Source organism: Cavia porcellus, unplaced genomic scaffold, assembly GCF_034190915.1.
Source record: "Cavia porcellus strain 051 isolate PalLab524CR breed Dunkin Hartley unplaced genomic scaffold, mCavPor4.1 scaffold_4, whole genome shotgun sequence".
Taxonomy (NCBI): Eukaryota; Metazoa; Chordata; class Mammalia; order Rodentia; family Caviidae; genus Cavia; species Cavia porcellus.
The window spans coordinates 107,415,363-107,437,319 of NW_026947487.1; the positions used below are offsets into that span (position 1 = coordinate 107,415,363).

Consider the following 21,957-nt stretch of genomic DNA (forward strand, 5'->3'; position numbering starts at 1 on the left):
TATGCCACTGAGCTAAATCCTTAGCCCCAAGGAATGTTTTTTTTTTTTTTTTGGTCTTTTTCCTTTTTATCGGTACCAGGGATCGAACTCACAACTGCCTGCTTGCAAGGCAGGCACTTATGCCGCTGAGCTAAATCCCCAGCCCCCAAGGAATATGTTTTTAGTGTGTTCTCCATGAAAAAGTTTTACAAAGAAAATAAGTTTATTTAATTAATGCAGTTTAATTTATTCTATCCAGTTTTTAATTTCAAATATTATTTTCAGATCTAATATTATAAAGTTAAAGTTTACTTTTGGTATTCCCATATGGCAGTGTTATTGGTAGAAAATAGATTTAATGTATAGAATATACTAATCAATTGGTATCTTAATAAGATAAATGCTTATTAATAAGATTCAAATAGTTAACTGATTAATAAAAAACAAATGAAATGTTATGAAAACATGGAAGACCACATAAAATGATTAGAGTTCGAAAATTCTTTTTGATTTTAGTCTCTTTTTTGTTACAGTGATACATTATAATTAGATTAATCTTGGGTAATTGGTGAATACACATATTACATCTTAATCATTTCTCCCCACCCACAGATTATGCTAGAAATCAATAAAATAATTCTGTCCAGTGCACCTTTCTGTGATGATAAAAATATTCTATAATACGATGGTTACTGATCGCTTGCAATGAGAATAGTAACACTGAGGAAGCGAATTTTATTTATACTTTAATTAGTATAATTAATTCAAATATCCACGTATGGCTGCTATAGTAGACAACACAGCTATAGAGTGTGAAAATTAAGACACTACAGAAGGGCTGTAATAATTAAACATTTGGAGTCCTGAGTACTTAAAAATTGTCATTATAAGTGCCATAATGAGAGCAGAAATAAGGCTAAAAATGGTGACATTCTATTTTTTAAGAAAAATTTTAGCAAGGACTCTGCAAGATAGCACATAATTAATAAAATCTCATAAAATAAAATCTCACATAAAATAAAATTAATGCACATAATTAATTAAATCTCATACTATGAACCAATAAACACATGCTCAGAAAACATGTTAAATTATGGACAACCATAGAAATGTTTTCAGCACTTCTCCCTGATTTATTTATGATTCATTGTGTTTGGTCCCTATAATGCCATGACCTTTATCTTGTTCTTTGAACCCTTGGTCTATTACATAACACATATACTATGTAGTGAATATAATTAGATATAAACCAAAGAGCTGCAAGCATGTTAGCTGTTAGTCTATAATTCTTGGAGACAAGTAGCTCCAAATCTGTAATGAATGTCTATATCAATTAATATTTATACAGAATACTTAATGTCTACATATGTCCTATGTATATATATGTATAGGTGTATATATGATATAATATATGGTGTGTATGCCTTGCTCATGCACCCCCAGTCCTTATATTCACTTTCGCTTTTGTATGAGCCAGTTTAGTGTGAATCTCTTCCCTCTGTTGACTTCCTGGCTTACCACTTTACATGTTAAATGTTCACTTCACTGCCAAGCAGTATACATCTTCTACATTTGGAAGAGAAGTGAATCTTATGAAAGCAGTGTATAAGAAGTCTAAGAAAGTGCACATATTTAAAAATGTTATGCTGTTTTCAAGTCACCTTCACTTAGAAGCCAAAGCAGCTACCCTTCACTACATTGATCATGTCTGTGACCAATGGATTTGCCAACATCTGCTTGAATTCTTTTTCTTAGTGCTTGGCATAACTCTCTCTTTCTCCCTCCTCCCTCTTCCTTTCTCTCTCATCTCTCCTTCCTCTTCTTTTTTCTTCTTTCTCTTCTTCCTCCTTCCCTCCTTCTTCCCCTCCTTTTCCTTCTCCTCCTCCTCCTCCTCCCTCCTCTTCCTTCTTCATTTTTTGAGGTTGTGCCACATGTTGGCAGCACTCTCAATAAAATATTGAAGAGGTTCTCGGTTTTACCCTTGTGCAAATAAGTAGCAAGTGTAGTCAAACATATAGCAGTGTGCAAATGGAGGTTTGGATTAGTGCAGTGCTTATTTGGGGGTCTCCATGTGCCCACTATCCCTCTATGTCTTCTTTTTTTGTACTGAGAATCAAACTCAGGACCTTGTGCTTGCCAGGCAGGCCCTGTGCTGCTGAGGTAAATCCTTGAACCCCTTAAGTCTTGTTGATAACTTGGGGAATATGATTAGAATCTCTGAAGTAACATGAAAAAGTGGGGAGCAGTGACTGTTAGGATGCTGCTCAAATTTCTTTGGCAAGTGTACTTATTTTTCTTCTCCTTCTCCTTCTCCTTCTCCTTCTCCTTCTTCTTCTTCTTCGTACTGGAGATCGAACTCATGATCTTGCACTTGCCAGGCAGGCACTTATGCCACTGTGCTAAATCCCCAGCCCCTTGGTCAGTTTCTAAATAAGTAATTAATTGAAGAACCTAGAGAGCGTAGTTTTAACTTTGTATTGAATGCAGTGTTCAGAGTGGTTTGGATTACATAAAATACCAGTGTTACGTCCTTTTACCAAAAGTCTGAGCTGTTTTCACCCTGTAGCTGGTATGTTTTGGTGACTACAGAAAACATGGGAAATTCTTAGGCCACCTGCCTAGAGAGAAGCCAGTAAGTGTCATTATATTTGAGCAGACTGATGGAGATGTCCATGAAACAAACAACTATAATGTCATACATCCAAAGCCCCTTTACCTTGAACATTAATAAGCCACCTTGGAATCAGTGCAGCTCCACTGAAACTTTAAGGTGCTGCACTGGTGACCAGTATGTCAACTGTAGACTCACAAGAGACTCATGGTCAGAAATATCTATTCAAGTAGTCCTAAGTCCCTTCACTCACTGAAAATACCTTTTCCACTTTCTTTGTGGCATGGGGAATTAAACTTAGGGTACATGCTAGGAAGACTCTGTATCACTGAGGTACATTCCCAGTCCTTTATCTTTCATTTTTTTGAGACAAAGTCTCACTAAGTTTCCCACATTGGCTTTGAATTTGCAGATCTCTTGCTTCTCCCCCTCACATAGCTGGTATTGTAGACATGCACCATCATGTTCAATTTGGGAGATGTATATTGAAATAATTGCCTTTTTGCTGTGTAATTTGGAAATATGGAAAAACATATACAATTTTTTCAGAAATTGGGCAATAAAAAGTACAGGGCTTTGGCCCAGAGAAAGAAAAATAAATGATATGAGCCATATAGAAGCTCTGGCTACGGTCACCTGGAGCTCCTTTGTGGAGAAGAAGACAAACGAAGATGTTATGGTGTGTGTCTAGATGTCCCCCCAAAACCTCATGCAGTCATAGGGGCAGGCTTCTGGAGTTTGTGACTGATTCATGGTCCAATGCTGGGGCTATGGGTGTGAGTGCTACAGTGGGTAGTGTACACACAGTATGAGGAACAGAGAGGGCCTTCTTGCGTGCTCCTCCCTTTTTGCTCCTGTTGCTTTTGCTGTCTTCTGCCACCATGAACTGTTGCCCTCTACCATGTGTCACTCTGCCTTGGAGCCAGCCAAGTATGGACTGAAACCTTCACAAACTGTGAGCTAAATAAATCTTCCCTCTTTAATTTGGGCATCAGATATTATGTCTCAGCAATGAGAGAAAAGTAACCAAGACACAAGCAGGATACAATGTGCTCACTGAGTTGAGCATACAGTGATTAAAATTTGAGGGAGACCAAGTAGGTGAGATTTTCAGAGGGATATACTAGAAAAGAGAGTTATGTATACAGAAGATAGACCCAGAGGTCTGAATAAGAGTCCTTTTGAGTCTGAATATAAAGCTTCTCATTTGTGGAAGAAAACTGTTAAGAAAACACAAAATGGCAAGCTTAATAGCTTGAGAACTCACACAGGCTTTTCAGCTACAATACAAAAAACAGAAAGGTCAGGCTTAACAGTTAGGTTAACTTAGTCCTTGAGTATATAGGCTGTTCTGATCTAGCCCAGATAAAGCTTAAAAATTAGCTGATCTGAAAGTCATATAGCTGCCTGCTGAAATAAATTTCAACACTTAAGGAAAGGTGAAATCTGACTCTCAATGACATAATACTTAAAATCCAACAAACAAGATATGCAAAGAAGTAAATATTATAAGTGTACACAATGAAATACACAGTTGTATATTATATAAATATATAATTATATAGTATACATAGATTTATATGTTTATGAATTTATTATTTTCTCTTAGTTAATGGTAATTACAAGTTACAAATTTACCTATAAATTTATAGTTTTGTGTAATTATGTATAATTATAAATTTATAAATATATATTATAAATTTACTATTTATATGTAAAATTACTATTAACTGAGAAAAGTCAGATAATGGGTTTTTATTTTTTCATAAAATAAAAAAATAGCAAAGGTGATAACAATAGATTAAGGTTATAGAAAACTTATTTAAATCATTATACTTAGAGTTTTTACTTTTTACATAATTAGGAAAGGAATGGAAGATATGAACCACAACACAATGAACATAAAAGTACAATACATAAAATAAAAATTTTACTGGATTAGACTGAGTAGTCACTGAAAAGGGAAAGATCAATGAACTTTTTCTTAAAAAATTTGTATAATGAATCATAGAGAAAAATAAATACACAAAAAAGCAGCAAGGTCAGGCATGGAGGTGCATGCCTGTAATCTCAGCACTTGGGAGGCTGAGGCAGAAGGTTCTGCAAATTTGAGGCCAACTTCAGTTGCATAGTGAGACCCTGCCTCAACTCCTCCCACCCCCCAGTGAAGACTCATATAAAAGCAGCAGAAGTCCAGTGATGTGTGGGATAATACCATAAGGTTTAACATGTATTTAATTGGCATCTCAGAGATCAGACACTCAGAGAAAATTCCTGAACAAATAATGGTTAGAGAAACTGAAAATTAATCACCTACATATATAGAGAGATTTAAAGTTGCAACTGACTTGAGCAGGATAAATATCAAAAAGAAAACTGATGGAGTCACAATATAATCAAATTTCTGAAAACCAGTGATAAGGAAAAATGTCTTAAAAGCAATCAGACATAAAAGACATTACTATTAGGCAATAAAGATAAGAGTAATTTTAGATGTCTCCTCCAGAACTATGCAAGCAGAGGAAAGTGGAATTGTATCTTCTGCATGCTAAGTGAGAAGAAAAACATCCCAGTAAAGTTAGCATTTTAGAGCTACCAAAAATATCATTTAAAAGTGAAGGCAAAGCAATGACTTACTGAAAAAAAAAATAGAAAAAAAAGAATCTCTTTAGACAATTAGAAAGCTGTGCAGCAGAACAGCATTATAAGAAACATGAAAAGGGGGCTGGGGATTTAGCGGCATAAGCGCCTGCTTTGCAAGCAGGCAGTTGTGAGTTCGATCCCTGGTACCGATAAAAAAATAAAAAAAATTGAAAAAAAAAGAAATATGAAAAGGTGTCCTCAAGTGATAATATGAATGATAGTGTGTGGAAACAGAAAATTAGATCCACATATAGGGAAGAATGGTGCCAAAAAGTGAGTAAAATTTAGGCACAAAAAGATGTTGATGGCAGCAGAAACAAAAAAAAAATTGATTCTACTTTTATCAAACTTGCTTTAGCGGAAAAAATAAGTACTTATGAAAACAAAATACAACACAGCAATGACAACAAAAAGGATGGGAGGTGTTGGCTGAATTCCGCCTGTGGAAGATGCAGAGGCCAGTGGAGACTGCCCAGAGAGGGAGCCTTTTTTTTAGCCAGTTCAGTCCCCCTTTGCATCCTGTCTGCCAAGAGTATTTACTAAAAAATAGCAGAGACTTTGGAACTCCAGAAATAAATTGGATATCTGAATTCTTAAAGGTGACACTTCCCCGCCTGATACGATATTTTTGGAGAATTCTATTGGTATAATGTGGTATGAGTACTTTTGTGTCATTTTTTTCTTACCTTATTTGATTTTTAAAAAATCCCTTTTAAAGAAGTCTTATATTGTAGACTGTGTCCTGGTACTGTCTGAGCCCCACACCCTCGGAATATGGCCCTGTAATTCAAGTGCCCTTCAAAGTTGGTGTTGCTTAGCAACATGGCACTTATGGTGCTTAGTAACGTGATGCCATGTGGAGGTGGAGAAAGGGAGGTGACACGGGCGTGAAAGTGCTAGGCCACAGGTACCACACAGTGATACCAAAGGTCTCTCCCATTTTAACAGCATGTATAGTGAAGAGCAACTAACTTTTGAGGAAAGAATAATATGAATTGGGGATCCTGACTTAAGTATTTCTCTAGGAAGAAAAAAAAACATCTTGCTAAGAAGTCCATGACTTTTAATTATTATATTGAAATATTTCATCATAGAGTCCCAAGGTATGTATTTTTTTCTTGATAATTTCTGAAGACTACAAAATGTACTTAAATATATCAGTCATCCTGACCCCTTCCCCACAAATGGTTGGGCAGGAATGTGAATCAGGCAAATCTGCCAGGCACAACTCTTGAGATTTATAATGAGATTGTTACTAGAAAGGGAGAAGAGAGAGAGAGAAAAATGTAAATGGACATGGCAGTTTCTTGAATAGGTAATCTTTTTTTTTTTTTACCGGTACTGGGGATCAAACTCACGACCACCTGCTTACAAGGCAGGTGCTTATGCCGCTGAGCTAAATCCCCAGCCCCTGAGTAAGGTAATCTAAGAAGCATGTATTGCTTAGATAGTCAAGTGTTAAACATTTAGAATTCCTTTGACTATGTAAGTATGAAGGAAAAGTTTCTTTGTGTAGTGGCAACAATGCTGTGATGTCTTATTTTGTGTTAATAAACTAGTTGGGCTGGCATTCTTATGGTTTCCAGCAATCCTCCTTTGCATGAACCTCTCAGCTCACCAGCTTGGAGTTCTCTGTCCATCAAAGTGTAGTGGCTTCAGGGCTCTGGGTGATAGCTCATTGACTGGCTATTAGCTGAGGATGTCTACATCCAACATTTATTTTTATTTATTTTTGCCTTTTTTTGAGACAGGGTCTCTCTATGCAGTTCAGTCAGGCTTTGAGCTCACTTTGAGCCTAGGCTGAACTCACAAGGATCCTCCTGCCTCAGCCTCCCGAGTCCTGGGATTACAGGGTTGAGCCACCATGCCTGGCAAACTTTTATTTTATGTTTTTTAGATACAGTCCTGTTACGGTGTGCACTACCCCGCCTGGCTTTCCATATCCAATTTGTTACCTCCTCTCTCTCGCTTCTGTCACAGATGTCACAGAAGTCTACTTCTCTCTTTATGGTTCATTAGAAACTCAACCTTTTGTCTTAAAATGTACCTTACTAAAGGAACCCTTCTCATTCCAACTCCTGACCTCTCTGGGCAAAACATAATGATATTATACATGACCTATTACTTGGGTGCACACACTCTCTTCTCTCCTCTTCCTCCTTTTTCTCTTCTTCCTCCTCTCTCTCATCTCTCATTTTATGATAATGTTGAAGCAATTGGAGTTTCCAAAGCTTTTACAACAGTGATAATAGTAACACTACTTAGCAAGTGGAAGAGAATTTTCTCTGAATCTGTGCAAACTAGAAATTCACTTGAGTTAAATTTATTTTTAGTTTTACCAAAGTCTTGGTTCATTTCTCAAATAGGCCACAAAATGCTTGTTACCTGTTACCTAAGGGCTCCTTCCATTCTTTTGGCCTTGAAGTTTCTTTTCCCCTAAAGGATCTATTCCTGATACGCCTGCATTAAAAAGCAGGAAGAAGGTTTGGTGAAAGATTCAGAAGGAGCATGTATCTCACATGTGCAGCTCTGTCCCTCTCCTTGCAGCAGTGCTAGCCAAAGGATGTTGCTTTTGTACATTATGACCACATCTATGTGGAACAAATTTATTACTGAGGAATTTTTCTTAACCTTTACATAGAATTATTTAAAGCCGTTAAAGTCTTGGATTAGTTGATTCACTGGGATTAGTTGATTCACTGTTGACATTTTTTTGGAGTAATCATCAATGACATGGCTCAGCTTTGAGAGATGTGCTTAGACTTCCATCCAAGTTCTAGTCTGAGATGTAGGGCAAAGGTGTCAAGATTTGGAACAGTCAGAATTGTGACTTTTTTCTTTTGATAGCCCTGGGAAATCAAACCCAAGGTCTCATGCTGCAAGAGTACTTAGTTACAACCATATCTGTGTTGTTAATTTTTATTTTTTATTTTTAGGAAATAAGATTTGTATACATGAGCTTCCAAGTCTTCTCCAGGTTTTCCTTGATAGGCTGTCTGCCTAACTCTTTTTCTCCAAACAACAAGGTGGAGGAATTGAGTCATAATCTCAGTTCCTCAAAACTGAGAAAAATAGGACACAAGGCAGGGTAATATTTTCTTGGAGGTAGAATATTCTTGCAGTATGAAGGAGTACTGTTTTTTTTTTTTTTTTGTCTTTTTGAGATAGAGTCTTGTTATGCAGTTCAGGTTGGCCTTGAGCTCACTTTGTAGCCCAGGCTAGTTTCGAACTCACAACGATCCTCCTGCCTCAGTATCCTGAGTGCTTGGGATTACAAGCATGTGCCACCATGTTTGGCCAAGGTGTATTGTTTTTTCTTGATGTGCACTGGGAGATATGTTCTCCTACCTACTTTAGCTAAATCTCTCCTTGTCACTAAAGCACTAATCATTGATCAGTTAATGACTGTGATGGGATGGCAACTGTTAGCCTATTTCATATTCCTTCAAGCTATACAAAGCTTTACAGAAATAAAGGTAGAATTAGTAAAGTTCTATGATTCGCACAAAAGAAACTGAAATCAGTAAATTTCTATACAACATTTTCAATGCTTAGCTTTTAGTCAATAGGCCTTCCTTAAGATTGACTCATATCTTTCCTACTAGAAAAAAATAACAACAGCAAGTAAACAATAATAATTATTAATGAACAGAAATGAACAGACTACCCTATAGATCTGTGACCACAGAAATTTTCTATGCCATTTTAGGCTGTTAAATCCTTCCTTTTCAATCTTACATTGCCACTTTTAGAAACTCCTACTAACCTTTCTCAGAAAAAAACATACTGTGCTTTAACATCATGCCTTTCTTCAAGTTATACACATAACACACCAGTTGCTGGGCTTTGAATTAGAAGAGAGTGAGTCATGAACTCATTCTTAGCTTGAGTTCTCAAAGCGCCCCAGGTTTTTCCATTATACTTGTTTAAAGCCATTTCCCCTCCTCTTATGTTGCATTTGTACAGCTTTTTCCTTCCTAATGGGATTACATCCACATCTGTTTCTATTAAACACCCCTCTGCTTATCTTTCCTTCTCTCCAAATTGTCAAGGGCGCCTCTTTCTTCTTAATTCTGTGTTCCAGCCTCATCTCAGGAGAGATTTATCTAAGACTCGCACTGAGGAAATATCTTATTGAAATGTAAATAGGTTCTCAATATTCTAAACACATTCAATTCATCCTAATTTGGCTATTTATTTGTTGAGTTCATGTTTTCATTTCTAAAAATTTTTAAAAAAAGTCAAACACAGCCACCCTAAATGAGGTTATTGCATGGTGGGGGAGACAAAGCATTTGGAGGTTTATGTATAATTGTTCTTATGGAATAGTTAATCTGTGCAGTAAAATCAACAATTTATTTTATATTCCTTTCTTTACACTTTAAGGAAAACAGCCTTCCAGATTTGTTTGAGAATAAAAATGACTTTAAATTTTCTTACCTGGTTGACAGAGCACTTTGTCTTCTTATTGCTTTGGAGAGTAAATCTTGTTTTCACATACATGGAATAGAAGCATGTTTTCCCTCTCCACATGACTCCATAATGTACTATCTTTTATTAATTGGGATAAAAATCTGGCAATGGGAAATTGAGGCTTAGCCTACATGACTACTATAGAATGGCTGTTGAGCTCCAGTCCTACCAAGGACATGACCATTTTCAGCACAAAGTGTATCAGGAGATATGACCAAAGCACTGTGAGCTTTAACTAGGGAATACCTACAAAAATAATTTGGGTGTAGAAAGGTTATTTATTGGAAAAGTGTCAGTAGAGTGTTGACTGCACTTAATAAGTTTTATAGGAGGTTTTCCCGTCCTTCTTTCCCTCTAGTGTGTTTCCATTCACTCTACCTGCTGTGCTCATGTCTCACTTTTCTTTGAATTTCAACCCAGAGTTTGAATTTCTCTACTTTTGGAACCTATAAAAAAGATGACAGAGACTCTAGAAAGGGTTGGAACCAAGGATGAGGACAAGGAGCTACCAAGCTGTCACTCAAGATGAAATGAAGGAATTTTACAGATTAGAAGTAGATTATAGTAGGAAGTAAAAACACAGTTTATGCCTATGTGTACAAGGAAAGAAGTTGAACATTCCTTGAAGAAAGTGAGAAAAAGAAACATCCCAGAAATTAATAAAGAAACAGAATTTGGCCCCTAACTGACTTGTTCATTCCTTCATTCTTTCCATAGTTGTCCCTACACAAGGCTTTGCACTAAAGAAGTTGTTATGAGGGGCCAAGAAATCCCAGTTATAAGCAATAATTATTTTGGATCACATTCACATGTGTGTAAAACTAGATCATACTAACAACCTCAAGTGTTTATTACCTTTAGATATACTGTGTTCATGGGAAGAGCCCACTTATTATGGAAGGAAATTTTCTTTGGGGATTATTTTGGCTATTTGGCAAACATGAAAAGACATGTATGGGTGATGGTTCTTTTCAGGACCACATTTAGTAAAAATTTAAGAATCGATTCTCTTGGAATCGATCACTAGAGATACAGGGAAAGGCAGTAAATAAAGCAGTGACTTGTTTGTTAACTTCCTCCCAGCTGCCAGAGAAATGCACCAGACTCCAGTTCAGGCCTGATATGTAAAATGAATGATTGAGAACAGTAAAAAAGAAATACAGAATGACATGGATTTCACGAGCTAGCAGAAAATGGATTTCTCAATTTCTGTTTACCAGCAACATCAGCTTCTCTGTCCAAATTCACTGCATCTCTACAGAGATTGTTTAAAAGGTTAGCTGCTATGACCCTGATACGATGAAGGGATACACAAAGAGGTGGATGTCAGCAGTGCATGAGTGCACATAAAAGGAAAATGTTTGAGCTTTTAAAACTGGGAACACCGAGACAGAGAATTAGAGTAAAACATTTCCACAAGTTCAACTGAGAGAGGGAGTTTGATGGGTTGTTTGCATTGGCTAAGAAAAAGAAGAATGTTTTCTTTTGTGGATCGGGTGGTTATAAAATCAATATAATTGTTCCCCCAAATGAGCATCATTTTGAGCATCATGTACTCTACTCACACCAGGGGTGCTGATTTATAATTACTCTAATCGAGCCCAGAATTGGATTAAAAGGGTATTCAGATCCCATTTTCCTCTTAGGTGCTGAGTATATTAGGCATATAGTACCATAACAACTACAGGGTGCAAGTGAGGATTGCTTATTCCAGCCTACTTCCAATAGATGTGACTTTCATAAGGAGGTACAGCTCCCTACCCCAGGTGGGACTCGAATAGACGTGGCTTTCTAGGTCATTGATTCCAGCTCTGCAGTGTTCATGGCAAGCAGTATCTCCCGCCAAGGTTTAAAGGGGGAATTACAAGCAGGATGGCCAGCATTTCTGGGTGACTGGTTGGATCTGCTTGGGTGGCTAACTGTAAAATGAAACCTGAGAATCTCCAGGTAGCATCCTGTCTAGTAAGAGATGCATTTGAGTTTGGATTTATTGATGCCAAAATGCATCAGATGGAAATGTGTACTGAGCTGCCAACACAGAAGAGGAATACATTATGAAGAGCAAGGAAAAAAGTGAATAAAATGTCTCCGTTAGTCCTGAATTCTGTAGCCTGTTTTATTGTGAAGGAATTTGTTAGCAGAAAAGATAAGACTTCAGATTGAGATCTTCCAAGTAATGTTAAGTACCTGTCTATCAGAGCATATCATCTAACTGATGCTGTTAGCTGTATACTAAGTTCTAGAAGCACATACTTACTTATCTAAGTTGGTTACATTCAACCATGAGGGTATTGGGGTTGTTGACACATGATTTATAAGAGGATTTAGTTTTCCTTAGACTGCAATATGAATTCTGAAATGAAAATCTAATCTTAAAACTAGTGCTGGGAAATTTGCAAAAACATCTTAAAAGATGAGTGTGGAGAATCTTGAAGTATTAGGAAGAATAATTTTCCTGTGTCAGGAGGAAACAGTGTAGGAAGAACAGGGTCATTAATAGCTGATTTGCCAAACTAAATGCAAGATTCGTGACATGTTTAAACTGATCTAGAGAGTGATATTTGCTTAAGGGTGAAAATGTGTATCTGTATATTGAACTCTGAAGATACCATTGGAATATAAAACAGGCAATTTATTCTTTAATCCTGGAAGGAAAATTAGATATTTTTAGGTATTATTGATTCTAGCCTCTATTTGAATTTATAAAGAAGCCACGGACCTGCAGGACTCCTGTCTGTTGTATCAGGGTCATGAAGGGCACGTTTGTTCCTAAGATACTTCAAACTATTTGTATACACATGCACACACACACACACACACACACACACACACACACACACGAGAATATATGTGTATATAGACATGTCCATGGATATATTTATACACACATAGATATATATCTATGTGAGTGTGAAGTGATTTTATTAGAGCAGAAATAGCCCTGGAGTTGTGGATTCCAATGCTGAGTCCCTGCTTTAATTCACAAACATTGTGAACTTTTGTATAAGCTATCCCTCTTTGGGCTGTCAGCTGATCGTGTAGAATCTGAACCCAGTCTCTGTGTTATTTCTAGGCTGAAACTTTTTGAGTGTTTTAGGAAAGACAGTGGCTAGTAAGCATGTTTTCTCTTTGTATCTAGACTTTCATATATAGTCTTATGTGCCGGTTACTATACTGGGTAATAGTGACATCACAGGGAAAAAAAAAAAAAGGAGACAAAAGGTGATAGAATTTAATAAAAAATTTGAAGAAGAGAGAAAGAAGAATATTCTAGATTAAAAGAAAATCAATTGCAGGCAAATTGGTGCCATGTGCAGGTCGCTAAAGGGACAGCCAAATGCCAGACTTTTCTTGTGAGTCAGCACCATTCGCAGACTGCAGGGGAAGAGAACAAGAAATCACCAAGAAGCAAGTCCTCCCTGCAAATCAGCACCACGTGTGGGCCACTGTGGAAACAGCCAGATGCCAGTCCTTCTTGTGCTCAGGCTGGGAAACTAGGAGAGCCAACCCCGCTATTTCCACCCCTGCTGTAAGTGACTGGTTGATCCAGAGAAACACAAGCTGCAATAATAGCTTTTGAGGTTTAATGCTTGTAGTATTTAGTGTTTCACTGACTTTGCGGATCTAAAGCTGGTAGTCTGATCATCTATTCAGAGGATAACAATATTCAATGTAGCATCTGGGGGGGATCGCTTTCTGAAGATTGTTAATTCCCTATTATCTTGTTTTGAAGTCCTGTATCATTTTTATTGTTTTGTTGGGTTGGGTTTTATTCTGCTTTGTTTTGTTTAATTTTATAATATTTGATGGCATAGGTAGCTGTTTCAAAGATAACAAGCTATATTATGGTAACCATTTTGGATTTATTGTTATCTTGTTTTGAAGTCTTTTATTGCATTTATTGTTTTTTATCAGTTCTATTCTGTTCTGTTTAGTTGGATTTTTACTATGTCTGAAGGTATTTGTAGCTTTTTTTGAAGACAACAAGAGACATGCTAGCCATTGTTGATTTCCTATTGTTTTGAAGTTGTGTGTCACTTACAATGATTTGTTTTGACTGGCTTTGTTTTGTTTTATTTTGCTTGGTTTTATATTCTTTAAAATAAAAATTTAAAAAGTAATAAAAAAGAACATCAATTGCAAAGGCATCGAGGAGGGAGCATATTAGGCATTGTTGATTCTAGATATTATTTTCCCAAAAGAGAAAAAGCAGAAAATTACAGACTGAAAAGAGATGGAAAAAAGAAAAAAGAAAATGAGGATGTGAGGGTTTCTCTGGGTTAATTAGCAATCAGGGTAGAAGATGGCAGCTGGGCAAGTGACATGGTCTGACCTTGTTTTATAATTTTTTTTTTGTCTTTTTCCTTTTTTTTTTTTTAAATCGGTAGAGGGATCAAACTCATGACCGCCTGCTTGCAAGTCAGGAGCTTATGCTGCTGAGCTAAATCCCCAGCCCCTCTGACCTTGTTTTAAAAGAAGTGTTGGCAGCTAAGTTGGAAATAGATTTGGGTGGTCAAAGGAGGAAATAGGGAGAAATAGGGTTGCCCTAGTAATCCTGGAAAGAGATGCTAACAATGAGATGATAAGGAAAAAGTTAGTGAGAAGAGCTCAGATTCTTGATGTACATAAAAATAGAGCTGATTGTTTCTAATGTATTATATTTGGGCTTGACAAGAGAAGAAACAAAGAGGGAACTAAGATTAATAACACTGAAATTGGAAGAATGGGATTTTCTTTTACTGAAATCAGGAAGCCTTTTCCAAGAGCAGGTGTAGGAGATTAGGTGTTTTTTTTTTTTTTCCCCAGAGTAGAGAGGATATGCATTCAATTTTGGACACAGAATAATTGACATACTTATTTGTAATCTATCAAAATGTCATGTAGACAGACTTTATTTATTTACTTTTAAAGATAGGATCTCACTATTTTGTCCAGGCTGGTCTTGAACTTCTGGTCTCAAGAGATCTTTTTGTCTCAGTCTGCCTAGTAGTTGGGACTTTAGGTATGCATCACCATGCCTAGGCAACTGTAATTTTGGGCGGAAGTTGGGAATTACCAGCATATGTGTAGTATTAAAACTATGTTATCTCCAATGAATGAGTATATATAAATACAAAATATATCCTTGGGTAATGCCTGGTAGCCTCGCAATGTCGGAAGTCTAGGAGATGAGGGAGAACCATGAGGGATACTGTCGTGAGTGGTCAGTGAAGCAAGGGAATAAAAACTGATGATCCGAAGCCAAATGAAGAAAGAGTATCAAATGTGACTGTTGGGCGTGTGTGGAAACAGCTATGATAGGAATGAGGAAAAAACCTAAAGTTTAATCTTTCACTAGTTGGGTTTAAATTGATTTTGCCTTTCTGACTTTGGAGATCCTAGAATTTTTGGACTTTTAAAATAACTATTAGCAAACGAAAATTCTTTTCAGAACTGACCTCTCTTGAAGTATGTTGTCAAATTCATCCAATAATAACTGACTCATGCTAATAACATTCCATTTTCTAATTATTTTCCATAGAGCTACAATATGATTAGGTACATGAACAGTCTCAAAAGTTATCAAACAGATTGTTTACCAATTACTTTCCTAGTCATATTGTGGCTTGCCATCTTTCCAGCCTGTAATGTAATTTTCCTTCCTACTGAGCCTTCAATCAGTACTGCGCTGAGTTAGATTTTAAGGTTTTTGATTGGTGTCCCCTTGAGAGTCAATCAAATGTTAGGCAGTCCCCAAATTTTGGCGGCTTAATTAGCAAGGATTTATTTTTCATACATGCACAGTCCACTGCAAATTTGGGAGGTTTCAGAGTAACTGCTCCTCCTTATGGCTCTGCTTTATGGAAGGGAAAGTGTGTTAGAGAGTTGAGCTGCAGTAGTTAAATTCTCCCACTCAGAAGTTGTGTACTCTCATTTCAAAGCAAAACCAAGTGGTTAATTCCAATTTCTAAGGACTGGAGAAGGAGGAGAAGGAGAGGGAAAAGATTCTGATAATAGCTCAAAATTAAAAGGTTTTAATTTTATCTTTACAAACACAAATTGGTATACATCCATCTGATTTTGCTTTTTATAATATTGAAACTGTTTTCTTGAAGAAAACAAGTGCTTCTGGATATATTTGAGGCTTTGAAAACAGACTACCTAGCATATAATTGGACAGTCAGAGTTTTCAGTAAAATGCCAAGAACTCTCTTAGAGGGAGAAAATATACTGTTGTTTTTATGGCTCATACTCCACCCTAAAGTAAATCATGCTGATTGTTAGCAGAATCCTAAAGTAAAACCACATCACTTCTGAGCTGGCCCTGTTTTTTAACTGTTGCCACATCTTTGCAAGATACCACTTTTGTTGTTTCTACTTTAGTCTCCACAAGCTGGTATTAAAACAGCACTCATTTTTGGCTGTTAATGACCTCACCTCTCTTCTGTTTTTTCAATATTCTTATATCCTTTTGGTTATTGGTGGTGCTGGAGGTTGAACTCAGGGCCTCACGCATGCTAGCAGGCACTGTACCACCAAGCTACAACTGCTAGTCTTTGTCTTTTCCATTATTCCAACAGAGACGAACTTGTGGTTTCTAGTAGTGTTTTAGCTTCAGTAGATGATATCATAAAGCAGCCATTTCACCCTTCATATAAAAAGATATATAGCTACGCTCGCATCATCTGAGAACATGGTATTTTTGTTCATTTTGCCATTAGCAAAATATGTCAGTCATGAGAACTCTCTTTGGTAGTGAAACTATACCTTAATCTGCTATAAAAATACCATAGACCAGAAAGCTGATAAAAATTATTCCCAGTCCCGGAGACTGGAAGTCTGCAATCAGGGTGACAGCATAGTGGGTTCTGGGGAGGGTCCCTTCGGGTCACAGGTTGGCGACTTCTCATTGTACCGTCATGTGTTGGAAAGGGTGAGACAAAACAAAGCAAAAACAATAGCAAAGCAAAAGAAAAATCTTTTCAGATAAATGAGGACTGAGGATATTTGTTGAAAATAAAATTAATTAGGAAATTCTACACACAGAAGGAATATGATCCCAGATGAAAGATGAGGACCTAGAAATGAATGAACAATGTCACAAGGATAAACTTGTTGGTGAATATAAAGGGATATTGCCAACACAAAAATAAATTTAATATCTAATAGTTTAAGTTACTAGTGACATGACAAAATAATAAAAATGGAATACAAGGAGTTCGAATGTTCTAAAACATTAACAAAAATGCTTAAATTTCTGGCAATAACTGCTTAAACTAGTTGCAGAATATTTTCCATGAATAGAAATAGAATAATAAAGTAATAAAATAGCTTACTTAATTCAAAATAAGATACTAAAAGAATAAAAAGAAGCACAAATGTGGGACAAATAGAAAATGAATAATAAGACAATAGCTTTATGTCCAACTACATAAGTAATTACATTAAATGTTAGTGGAGTAATACAAACTAGAACACATCAGAATATATTCTACCTGAGAAAGCATAAAGCATGTTTTGATATATAAGAATTCAGATGCTTTTAACTCTACTTGTATATGTGAAAGTATGTTTTGAAATACTTTTTTGGAACCAAACTTTCTTTTCATGGGGTGTAAGCACAATCTAGAGAATTTCTTTCAGCAGGGTAGATATGAGATTTATGTATACAGATGTTGGATGAGGCAGCTTATTTTTAAGTTTGAACTTTGTAAATTATGAGACTCAGTGGCTAAGACAACAGGCACAATAATGTTCATGTTATTGTCTGCATGTAGCACTGAATCTTGTATATAGAAAGGTGACAACGAATGTCCATCAGTTCCACTGGCTGTTCTCATTCCTAGAGAGAGGACTTTTATACCATTCCCAGATAATTCCACTCAGAAATACCTTACAGGATTTAATTACACATGCACAGAGAGACTCACTTTATATAGCATTTACACATGTTTTATTTAATTTACCTTTTAGTCTTGTGTGATATATTGTCCTAGGGTAATTATTTCAATTTAAAAAATTTAATCAAGTTTATCAATACAATTTAGTATATATAACAATCATACTCATCATAGGGAATTTACACCTGTATGTGATATATGTTGATTCTTATTTTTTTCCCATTGCTGTCCCCTCCCTTCAACTTCTCTTCCCCTGCTCTGTAAGGGCTTTGGTTCCATTCTGTGCTTCTTTTCTCACTGCTTTTTTCCTTTCCTTCCTGTCCTCCTCTCACCTCCCTAGTTCCCCTTCTCATTTGAACGTTTTCTTCCTATTTCACAACATCTACTATACATTTAGGTTCTTATTTAGGCTTTTAACTTTGTGTAATATACTGTTCTAGTGTAATTATTCCAATATTGATGATGAGGAAATGAGTCTAGACAGTTTAAGAGGGACAGCAATAGGACTGGAAGATAGAATTGGGGGTGCTTATGCAATGCCCATGTGTTATATAAATGTAGGCAGCTATTTTAAGAGACTACTCCCAAAGTCTTAAACTGGACTTTAAACTTCATTGTGCAGATGGTCATTTTAGATAACAGGAATTACAAAAGTTAGTCTTTCAGTGGCTATTACACCAAAGTCACAGTTCAGAACCAATGGGACCATTATCATTTTCCTCTAGAATCTGGGTTAAGTAAACTGATTGTGAAGATGAGAAGAGATGAAACATGGGGGTGTGACTTTGATTTCACAGTACTAATTAGAACCACAATCTAGCAAACGCTCAGCTTTATGTTGCCTCTGTATCCATTACAAATCCAAGAGTAATTTTTATATACCAGAAACAGGTTCAGTCTCCTTGATGCAATTTCTAGTTCTGCACCTCAAAATGCCTCAAATTGGTGACCGGAGATGAGAATTTAGAAGCCTCTGACCTTTAGTGGACTAGACTCCCTGCTTTTCTGTAGCTTCCTTTGAGTGGATTATTAGGCATTTAACTTTGCACCTAAAGTGACCTTCACCCTATACATAGCTAGTTGACCTCTGTCATAGTTTCCTCATTCATGGGACAAAACACCTGACATCACAAGTTAAAGGAGGAAGGGTTTATTTTACCCCATGTCTAGTAGGAGTTTCTGCCCACAGTTTGCTGTCTCCAAGGCAGGACAACATGGCAGAGGAAAAACAGTTTATGGTCTAGCAAGCAGGAAGCACCACGACTTCTTCCTTTCTTCACATTTTATTCCACCCAGGCTACAAATCTATTGATTGGTGCCACCTACAATCAGGGTAAGGTCTCCCCTCCCCCCAGTAAATCCATCATTCATACTTAAAATCACACTAAGCCAATCAGTAGACTAATCCAACACTGTACACCTGTGATCCAGTCATTCCCCAAAGCCCATCTAGGAGTGCATGAGGCTTTGGGGGCCATCTAGATATAAGCCATAATGCCCCCTCCCACTCCCTGGCTCTTTATTCCTATCTCATATGACCCAGGGACAGAGGAATGATTCCCCCATTCATTGTGTCCTTTTGCTTAGGATCTATAATAATTATTATTCAGTTTGGTTTCTGTTGCAGGAGTGTTTTAAATTTGCACCTTCCATCTGATGATCTAAGGACTACCCAGGGATGCGGGGCGAATAAAGGATCAGGATCTTGGTGACATAGTGGTGGTCAGACAAGAGCCACATAGGTATTTGCCAGTGTAAACCAATTTCTTGTGGAAGGGACCCCTTGATGGCAGATCAAACAGCTAGGCATTACACCATCCACCAGATAAAGAAATGTCCTGTGATAGGTGCAATGTAAGCACCATGTTCAGCTCTCCATCCTTTCCTCTTAGTGCAGGGTTGATACTCTGGTACGGAGGCTCAGTTTAGCATGCGTGAGTGTCACCTGAGTTCTCTCAGATGGCAATTGGGCTAATTCATATACCGTAATTCATCAAACAATTCTAAGGTAGAATTCTAATAAACTGTGGAGGGTTCTTAATTAGTAATTAGAAAATGATTATACTTTGTAAAAAAACACATTTCTTTGATTACATTGATGTGACTATGCAATTACATTTCAAATTAATGTGAACAATGTTTAAAGCAGGAGTTCTAATGTTGGTCTAATCGGCCAGGTAACTTGGGCAGGAGCTGCTTGTGGGTCTTACCCAGTGTAACAAACATTGTTACTGGTGTTGGCCCAGTTTTGCAATTCTATTCTGATGTTCCTTGCAAGATGTCAGTGAGGACTTAGTTTCATCATGTAGTCTTAATAATTTATATGATCCATTTTTTAATAACTTGAGTCAAGATCTTAAATTTTTACTGAAATCAAATAGCTTTTATATTTAAATATTATTTTATTAAAGTTTACTATTATCAATATAATAATCTTACATTTCAATATTATCTAGTAATATTGAGTATTATTATTTATTGAGAACATACTGTAGTTAATTAAGAAATGCCTCTAATGTACATCTACATTAATCTTACTAAGGAAAATTAAAGAACAACATATAATATATTTATTGCACTAATATGTATCAATCCAAACAAATACACTGCTTGAGAACTGATACAGAGTGTACTGTTATTAAACCCCACATAGTAACACCTTTGAGAAGGAAAGAAGGTACAAACCAGATGCAAACATTGGGAAAATAAATTTAAGCCAATGTTTTCTAGGTCAACCTAGGATATGTGGTGTCTTTCTAATTATGGATCTAAGCATATGTGATACTTAACTATTGTGCTGCATAGAACCACATTGTGCCTAAATGAAAAACAGCTTCCATGTACATTCAATGGATACTTACATGGCTGCTCTGTGCCAGGCACTGTAGAAGATTTAGCACTGGGGTTAATAATAAAACACAGCCTGAGCGCCTGCAGGAACTGTCCACCTTGGAGGCAGAGGAGCAGCAAGGGTGGAAATGTAACGTAAGCGCTGTGACTCTGCTTCTACCCTAGTCTTTAACCCTAATGTTTGAAGCTCAAGTTGGTTTTTGAATTAGTTTATTTCTTCACGCTGTGGAGCTATCAGGAAAATGCTTTTGGATGTATTTATTTTTATTGATATGTATCTAGTATATAATGATTACATTCCTTGTGGGAAGTTGGTACATGTATATGACACATTAATTCTTTTTTCACACCTTCCGCCCCATCGCTCCATGTCACTTTCTTTGGAGACAGGGTCTTACTTCATAGTTAGACTGGCCTTGAATTCACCATGTACCTTGGGATAGACTTGAACTTGTGGCAACCTTCCTGCATCAGCTTCCCAAGTGCTGGGATTACAGGTGTGAACCACCATGCTTGATCCTTTCCCTCTCTCTCTTGATCTTTTTCTCATTTTGAGGAAGAACTATGCCTGTTTTATTTTTCTTTATGGCAGAGTAATACTATATTTAAATACCATATTTTCTTTTATTTTTAAAAATTTATTTATTTATTTTAAAGGGAGTGAAACAGAACAGTAAAATGAAACAAAACAAAACAGTAATAGGACAGTAAGACATCCACAGTCATTATTTTGTTACACATTATTATCCTCTAAATAGTTGCCCACTGATCCCAGGCCTGAAAAATTGATCAAATACCATATGAGGTTGCTTCCCTCCCTCGGTTACTATCACTTCAGCCTCTGTCTGTCTGGTTGCTCAGAGGTGGCTGGGGGAGAGGGAGGAGGAAGGCGGCGTCCTTGCTGTTTCTCCCACACCAGCAGTGCTGCTGCTGGCACACAGGGAGGCTGCACAGCTTCCTTGCTCTTCTCCCTGGCCGGCAGGGCCTCCGCCAGTGTACATTTATTCCTTATTGCTTCTGCCCGCAGCACGTGCATGGCCAGTGGGAGCCCCATTTCTTTCCTACTGCTTCTCCCCTGTCAGCCAGCAGGGTCTCCACGGGTGCATGGGTGGGGGCTGCATTGCCTTCCTGCAGCTTCTCCCTGCCACTTGCCAGGTCCTCCTCCAGTGCGCTGGGGGTGCTGTACTTTCCTTATTCACTTTGGGAAACCTTTCTGGCATTATTTCTGTAAATAGATTTTTAGTGCTATATACTGTCTTCTGATTTTATACTAATTTCAGTTAATCTTCAATTAATTTTCTTTGTATCATCTAGCAGGCGTTGAACTGATTTTCATGTTCTTTTATATTTTTAAGGTATGTCAATAATTGGTCACCATTGATAGCCTTGTCTTCTAGTTCTTAAACTTTTCCATCACACTGTTGCTTCTGCTGCCCATACCTTTAATTTCTTATGTCCTGAATTTCTATTTGGCACTGTTTAATGGGGCCTAATTATGTTTTTACTGGACACTCATGTTTT

General features: G+C 37.0%; 1 protein-coding gene across 1 annotated transcript in view; it reads right to left on the bottom strand.

Moving 5' to 3' along the window:
• LOC100712932 (potassium voltage-gated channel subfamily H member 6-like) overlaps positions 1-21,957 on the bottom strand; it is a 138,721-nt gene that overhangs the window by 101,559 nt on the left and 15,205 nt on the right. The window contains 1 exon segment of the mRNA XM_063246682.1: positions 21,270-21,511. Within this exon segment, the coding sequence (XP_063102752.1) occupies positions 21,270-21,511 (242 nt within the window).